Source organism: Microtus ochrogaster, chromosome 10, assembly GCF_000317375.1.
Source record: "Microtus ochrogaster isolate Prairie Vole_2 chromosome 10, MicOch1.0, whole genome shotgun sequence".
Classification (NCBI taxonomy): domain Eukaryota; kingdom Metazoa; phylum Chordata; class Mammalia; order Rodentia; family Cricetidae; genus Microtus; species Microtus ochrogaster.
In genome coordinates this window covers 83675305-83683445 of record NC_022016.1, presented here as the reverse complement: position 1 = coordinate 83683445, position 8141 = coordinate 83675305, and the positions used below count along the sequence as shown (strand labels likewise).

Here is an 8141-nt window from a genome sequence, read left to right as displayed (position 1 = left end):
CCTCTGCCTCCCAAGTGAACAAATAATTTTTTTAAATGAACTTATAAACTGGGATTTTATTAGGCACGTGTAATAGCCTATGCCTGTAATTCTAGCTCTTGAGAGGGTAAATCAGGAATACTGGCCCAAGTTTGAAGCTAGCCTAGAGTATACAGTAAGTTCAATGCCAATGTGAACAATGAGATTCTGTCTCAAAACAACAAAAAACTAGTAACACATCTTCCTCAAACACACACACAGAACTCATCCTTGGCCACACTCGGAAAATCAGAATTGGATCTTGAAACAACCTAGGATAAAAGTAAGACAAGAAAGGCAGAGGGAGGCGGGGGACTCACCGAGGTGTGAGACCAGTAAGAGTAGTCGAAGCTGAAGGACTTTGGTGCTTCCTTTGGGTTCTTTGGGTTAATAATACCTAGAGAATAAAAATATTAAATTGTGTTAAGTCCTTCAATTGTAAGTTCATTAGCTCAATATATTATACTATATGCTCAAATCATCCCAAACAGCATATTTATACTATTGAGTCTTAAGAGGACAATCAAAAAATAAAAATATCATTTGAGAGACAATTTATACTTATACTAGAACACACAAACACACTCAGATCAGACCACACACTCAATTGGATGTTACCAGTACTCAGAATATAACAGGTTCTCAGTAAATCTAGGACTAAGTGTCCTTTCAAAGGTAAGTTAGCAGATAAAACTTGGAAATGGGCTGTTTCTATCTCAAAGCACCTCATAAGGTTTGAAATACTTCAACACATTAGAAATAAAAATTAGAAAGATATTATTATATTAATCCACCCTAATATGAAACAAACTCTTTTGGAAATGCTTGCTATCTACTTCGAAAAAGCATTTGGAGCCGGGAGATGATGGAGCACATCTTTAATCCCAGCACTTGGGAGGCAGAGGCAAGCAGATCTCTGTAAATTCGAGGCCAGCCTGGTCTCCAGAGCTACAGAGAAACCTTGCCTTGAAAAACTAAAAAACTAAAAATAAAAAAATAAAAAATCATTTGGTAATGAGGTATTCATTGCAGTTTGTGTTTTCTGAAATTCACAGTAGACAATATGCAATCTACTACATGTATATATGTGCATGGATGTTTTTGCAGAACCACAGTGTACTAATAAATCACGAGTCTCATCACACGTACTGAAAATACTTTCTCATGTGACTAATACCACCATACCACACTGCAGCAACTGACTGAATGCTGAAGTTTAATCCTTCTTTTTTATATAAACAAAGCTTTATCTCATATTTCACATGAGACAGACTGTCCCAAACATGTAGTCATGAAATCTCTAAGACTGGATAGCTCAAGCAAATCATTTTGCTGAGGCAAGGCTACATCCCAAACTGTCCGGGACAATAGGACTGAAAAGTAAACCTGTCCTCAGCAGCTGGTGTGCAGCACACAAACAGCAACCGTTGCTACGATGCTAAGTTCTCCCTCCGGCCAGATTCCTCTGGGTACAGCCACATACTTATGTGGCAACCTCAAACGCTGACAGAGAATTAATAAGTCTCACATTACACATAATCATGTGTCAAGAGAACATGGTTCTAGAAAGAACATCTCTACAAATACACGGTGATTTAATCCAAGTCTGACAAGAGTACAACCAGCCAGAATTCGCCATGTCGTTCCTCCAACCCATTAAGTCTTTTGCATTTAGAAATCTTTTTTATCTTCCCAATCACCCAGTGAGGTAAATGCTTTCTCATCCCCATTTTATAAAGAAGTCATCAAAGAAAAGCTCAATATTCCTCAGGTCACAGAGCAGATTCAGAATTTGAATCTGCAGAGCTGCCACAATTAGCCAAGACATCATCACATAAATGCTTACTCTCTACACACAATGATCACCAAAGTGAAACAGAAGAAGGCATTTTATATATTTGCATGTAGCTATATCCATGTAGCTACCCCCTAAAATTAAGCCACAAGCATTGTTTAAAACTCTCTTTTATTCCTTGCTTTTTTTAGTTTTTCAAGACAGGGTTTCACTGTTTTGCTCTGGCTGTTCTGGAACCCATTTTGTAGACCAGGCTGGCTTCGAACTCACAGAGCTCCACCTGCCTCTGCCTCCCAATCCTAATGCTAGGATTAAAGGCATGCACTATCACCAACTGGCAAAGTTTCCTGGTTTTAACAGTACGAATTAGACAACAAACTCTACCAAGAACACAAATTTTAAAGTCCTGTTGTATGAGAGAGCTAAAAACTAGTAAGAACCACGAGGTGCTGGGCATGTCCCTGAGGTCAGTCTTCACCACTCTGAAGCATGGTTAAATAAGCTCATCTAGAAAACTGACTGTTCCCAACACTTCATCCACATGTCAGTCTGTCAAGAACATAAGAAATACAAATTCTCAGATCCTGTCCCTTGATTTATCATTTCCCTACGGAGAAAAACAAAGAAAATCTACATCAGAGTGTAGTAAGTTCACATGAAATCCTTTTCTTCTTTCTCAGCAAGTTTTTCTCTCAGATCTTTGAAGCCTCTGATAGTTATACAACCAATCTGGGTTTCTTGTTTGTTCGTTTTCTGGGATTGAAGCCAGAGATTTGCACAAACTAAGCAAGTAGGCTACCATATGTTACATTCCCAGCCCCCTCCTGTTTGTTTGTTTTTTAAAGAATCACTTATATCAACAATAAATAGGCCAGGCAGTAGCCTTTAATTCCAGCACTCGGGAAGAAGGCAGAGACAGAAGGAGCTCTATGAGTTAGAGGTCAGCCTGGGCTACAGAACAAGTTCCAGCAGAGTCAGGGCAGTTCCACAGAGAAACCCTGTCTCAAAAAAACCAAAACCAAACAAACAAAATCAACAAACAAAACAAAACAATGAACAAAAATATACAATTTTTCAAAAGCTCTTTTTAAGGCTTGGGTTCTAGCTCAGTGCCTTCCTAGCACATAAGACCAAGCTCAATCCCAAGCAACACACTGACAGTATATAATTGTATAATAGTTTTCATAAATAATATTAAATCTACCCATATTTGATTTTTCTTTTCGAGACAGGGTTTCTCTGTAGCTGTAGAGCTTATCCTGGATTTAGCTCTTGAAATCTACCCATATTTGAAATATTTAGTTATCAAGTGAAAAAACATCGTTACTTATATTGTTCAGGAGGAAAGCATTATCAGGAACCTCAGAAGGATGGTAATTTCTGCTACCTTTAGAAAACATCGTATTTTATGTGTAGGGTATTTTGTTTGCATGTATGTCTATGCATTTCATGCAAGGCCAGAAAAGGACATCAGATTTTCTGGAACTGGAGTTACAGATGGTTGGTAGCCATTAAATGGGTGCTGGAAATCAGACAGTCCTCTGGAAGAGCAGCCAGTGCTCTTAACAACTGGGTCATCTCTCCATCCCCTAATTTCTACTTAAGCTCTGTATCTGTGATTGCAGAATTATTTGTTGTTTTCTTTTCTTTGGGGGGGGGGTTCTTCTATGGGAGTTTACCCGCACTGTGTCTATGCATCACTTACATGCCTGGCCTGAAGAGTGCAGAAGATGAATGTTGGGTCCATTGCAGTTGGGGTTACAGACGGTGTAAACCACCCGTGGACACTAGAAATTAACCCAGATCCTATGAAGTGCTCGTAACCAGAGCCACCTCACCAGCCATATTCTTTTTTTATATTGTTTTTCAATTTTTTTTGTGTGTGTATGAGTACAGAAAAGGTGTCTGATAATATATAAGGATATCATTAGGAACCCCCCTCCTGAGACAGGATTTCTCTGCCCTAGTTGTCCTGGAACTAACTCTGTAGATTACACTGGCCTCGAACTCAGAGATCTGCCTGCCTCTGCCTCCCAAGTTCTGGGATTAAAGGCCTGTGCCATCACTGTCCAGCTCATTAGGAATCATTCTACTGATTTTTTTCTATCATAGGGCTATTTGTGCTATTCAGCCTATGATTTCTGATAATATTTTTAATTAGGAAATATTTTATATATCTAAGATAACATATATAAATAAAATATTAAAAAATAAAATATATCTGGCCTGGGCTGTGACCAAGGGCCAAGTCTTGATCCAGGGCCCTAGAACAACGCAGAAGCCTGTGTTGATGTCTGTGGCTTCTGTCGTCACTAGGGTCCATGCAGAGGCCTGTGGTGGGGTCATGTAGGTATCCAAGGGTCATGCTACCATGGTGGCCTTGCCAATCTGGGTGATCTGCATGGCCACCTGGAACCATGGTGACAACCCTGCCTGGGCTGCTGCCGAGGACCATGTCTGGGTCTGTGTTGGTGTTCCTTGCTCATGCTGCTACCAAGACCCATGTGGATGCCCGGCGTTTGGGACACACCTGTAATCATGCTGGTGTCCAAGGGCTGTGCTGCTGCCAGTGTCAGGCCAATTTGAGTAGCTAGGGCTGTCAACTGGGGTCATGGTATTGTCTGGACCAGGGCTGCAACCAGGGCCTTGTCTGGGTCTGAGACCTGCTACATCCATGGTCATAGATCAGTGCCTAGCCCAATCGACCCACAGCCAAATACTACATGGAGAAAGAGAGCCCAAACTGGAGATCTCCATTGGGTCCCTCCCCTAGGACATTGGGAACACCATGGAAGAGGGGCAGAATGTAAGAACCAGAGTGGTTGAGATTACCAGGGGAACACGGTCCACAGACATCAAGTAAGTGGGTTCGTAAGGGCTCACAGACTGAAGTGGCAATCACAGAGCCTGTATGAGTGTGCACTAGAGCCTCTGAATACATAATATGTTTGTTAGCTTGGTGTTTCTGAGGTGGTCCCCTAACAGTGGGAGTGGGGGTCTCTGCTCTTTCAGATGCTCGTGTGACCCTTTTCCTCTTACTGAATTGCCTCACCCAGGCCTGATATGAGGGTTTGTGTCTAGTCTTACTGTATCTTGTTAAGCCATGCTCATGGATATTCCTTGTGAAGCCTGCTTTTTTTCTGAAGGGAATCTGAGGAGGATCTGGAGGAGAGGGGAGATGGGGTGTGAGGAATGGGAGAGGGGAATGTGCAGTCAGGAAGTACCAAAAACAAGAGAGAGAAAAAAAATAACACCATGTACACATGCGTATAAATACACACAGAGATACACACACACTTGATGGAATGGTAGGGGAAGGACCTCATAGCTCAGGCTGACTGAAAAGCTGTGCTCTTCTACTCCCCTCCTGAATGATACTATTTCGGTCCTCCTTTATCCAACTGAAAAGCAGGTGCAGCGCCGAAGTCCTGAATGTTTCCTTTTCCCAAACCAAAGGGAAGCTAGAACCCTCATTTATCCTCTCCAGGAAATCTTCACACCATTTGCCTTTGGGTTCAAACTCTTAATTCTTCATGCCACAGTCAACACTGGTTACCTTAAAAGGGACAGAGAAGAGCAAGATGGTGTCTGCTACCTACAGTAGAGACGATATCTTTAACACAACGATCATGAAATGTTTCAAAGGCCTTAGTTTAATAATGAACCAGAACTAATCCTGTTCTCTTTCTTACAGTCCTTCAAGTTAAGATTAACTTCAGAGGGGCAGGGAGATGGCACAGCAGTTAGCGTTTACCACTCTCGCAGAGGACTCAGGTGCAGCACCCTCATCCAGCACCCCCACGGCAGTGCACAGCCACCTATACTCCAGTTCTAAGGGTTCTGACAACTGCTGAATTCTTTAGTATAAATAAACTCACACAGGCGCACACAAATACACACCAATAATCAATAGTTTTTAAAAAGCTAAACCTTAGAGGACTGGCAAGACGGCTCAGAGGGAAAAGTGCTGGCCAATCAGGCCTGACCACCTGGTTTTGGTCCCTGGGATAAACACGGTGACCTCCCAGATACACGACAGCGTGTGCACAGCCACACAATAAACTAAATAATGTTAAAAACAACCTCCAAAACTGTTAAACACTCACTTTTACTCCTTCCCTCCTCTTCTCCTTGCCTGCTTTCCAATTTAGTTACCACAGCACAAAGACGCAGAAATGTTTTCATTACTGAACCCCAGAAAACAAGGCGCTTAAAACAAGATTTGTATTTAAAACCCTTTTTATTCTCTAGAATAAATTTGTTTATCTAATATCTCAAAGTCACTAATGTAGTAATTACACTGTTGTCAACAAACTACTAAGACTCTGCTGCAACTATAATTAACACATCAGTGTGGGAGCACTGTAACTTTATATTCGCTCTTCTCAAAAGCATGCTTGGGCTCTTCTGAAGAAGCATGCTTGGGTTGGTTCAAACTCCTAGTGATGGACTAGGTGCAGTAGTTCATGTCTGTAATTCTAGCACTCAGGATGTTGAAGCAGAAGGACATCTAAGGCTGCACAGTAAGACCCTGCCTCAAAAACACAAAATAAAAAAGTCCAGTGATACCGGAGTAGCCTTCTTCTGCCAAAAAATATCCTATGTCAAAAATTAAGGAAAAAAAGGCACAAAAATAAAAATATGTACACCACTTATATTACAAAACCATGAAATCAAAACCTAAAGCCATACCCTAGTAGAGTCTTCTGGAAATATAGTAAAATGGCAGAAAGCATAAAGTACATTTGAACAAAATACATACAATCACAAAGTGTTTTAATTGTTTAAAATAACTACATACTCTAACATGATAAAAACTAGTATAGGTATATTATACATGCTCACCACATACTCGATCCCAAAGAACAAAAAAATATATAGTAAGAAAAGAAGCTGGGGGTGGTGGCACATATCTTTAATCCCAGCATTTCAAAGACACAGGCAAGCAGATCTCTATGAGTTCGAGGTGGGTTCCAGAACAGCCAGGGCTATATAAAGAGACCCTGTCTTGGAAAAGAAAGAAGGAAAGAAGGAAGGGAGGGAGGGAAAGAGGGAGAAAGGAAGAAAAGCGAGAAAGAGGAAAAATGAAAGGAAAACTACAACTCTTCCGTGTCAGTACAGTTCTAACACATAGATACAGACATACGGTGCGATACAGCTGGAGAGACAATCAGTACAGTTCTAACACACAGATACAGACATACGGTGCGATACAGCTGGAGAGACAATCAGTACAGTTCTAACACACAGATACAGACATACGGTGCGATACAGCTGGAGAGACAATCAGTACAGTTCTAACACACAGATACAGACATACGGTGCGATACAACTGGAGACAGCACCAGGGTTAAGAGCAGTGACTGTTTTTCCCCGCGGTCCTGAGTTCAGCTGCTAGTACCCACAAGGCATCTTACAACCACCTGTAATTCCAGTTCCCGGGGATCTGACCTCTCCTAACCTCCACAGGTACAAGGAACACAGGTGGCACAGAGACGTCCATGCAGGCAAATATTTATACACATAGAATAATAAAATAGAATTTAGAACATGCTTGTTTTATAGTGTTTTCTAAAATTCTCAAGGCTGAATATGGTAGCATATGCCTGTAATGCAATCACTCAGAAGATCAAGGCAGGAAAAATAGCAAGGTGAGGCCTGCCTGAGCTACACAGTGAGGCCCTACACTCCCACACCAGAAATGAAGAGCTTCTCAACGAACAATTCTGATCTTCCTAAGCAAATTTTGAACAATTTTACAAGGAGATGAGGTTGGGGCCAGAGAGGTAGCTCGGGGGTAAAAGCACTAGCCACATAAACCTGACTTTAACTCCCAGAGTCAGCAGCTGCACAGACGGCTCTCCAGCTAAGAGCTTGCTGCTCAGTTAAGAGGCCTAGAGTTCAGATCCCAGCACCCTATCAGGCACCTCACTGACACAGAACAGCAGCAGAATCACGAGAGATGCCTCAGCAAATTGGAAGGCAGGAGACCCGCCTCTAGAAAACTGTGCTTTCACCTCTACACATGCACCAAGACACGCGAAAATGCCTACTTGCTCAGGCACGTATGTACACACTCAACAGATATTGAAAACAAACAGGTGAAGCTTCATCTGTTGGCACAGACCTGTAATTCAGCACTAACGAGGCAAATCTGGGAGGACAACCATGAGTTTAAAACTAACCTCATTTACAAAGCAAGTTCCAGGCCATTGAGGGCCACACAGTAAGGCAATCTCAATGAAAAAAAAGAGGGGGGACTCTCTGGAAAGCCCCCATCTTTTTATTTATTTATTTATTTATTTATTTATTTATTTATTTATTTATT

At 41.6% G+C, this 8141-nt stretch overlaps 1 protein-coding gene across 11 annotated transcripts in view; it reads right to left on the bottom strand.

Moving 5' to 3' along the window:
* The window catches only part of Kif1b (kinesin family member 1B), a 144018-nt gene that overhangs the window by 104093 nt on the left and 31784 nt on the right, over positions 1-8141 (bottom strand). For all 11 annotated transcript variants that reach the window (XM_005353703.3, XM_005353694.3, XM_005353693.3 and 8 more), the window contains one exon: positions 339-415. In XM_005353703.3, coding sequence (XP_005353760.1) covers positions 339-415 — 77 coding nt within the window. The remainder of the gene's footprint in view (positions 1-338; positions 416-8141) is intronic.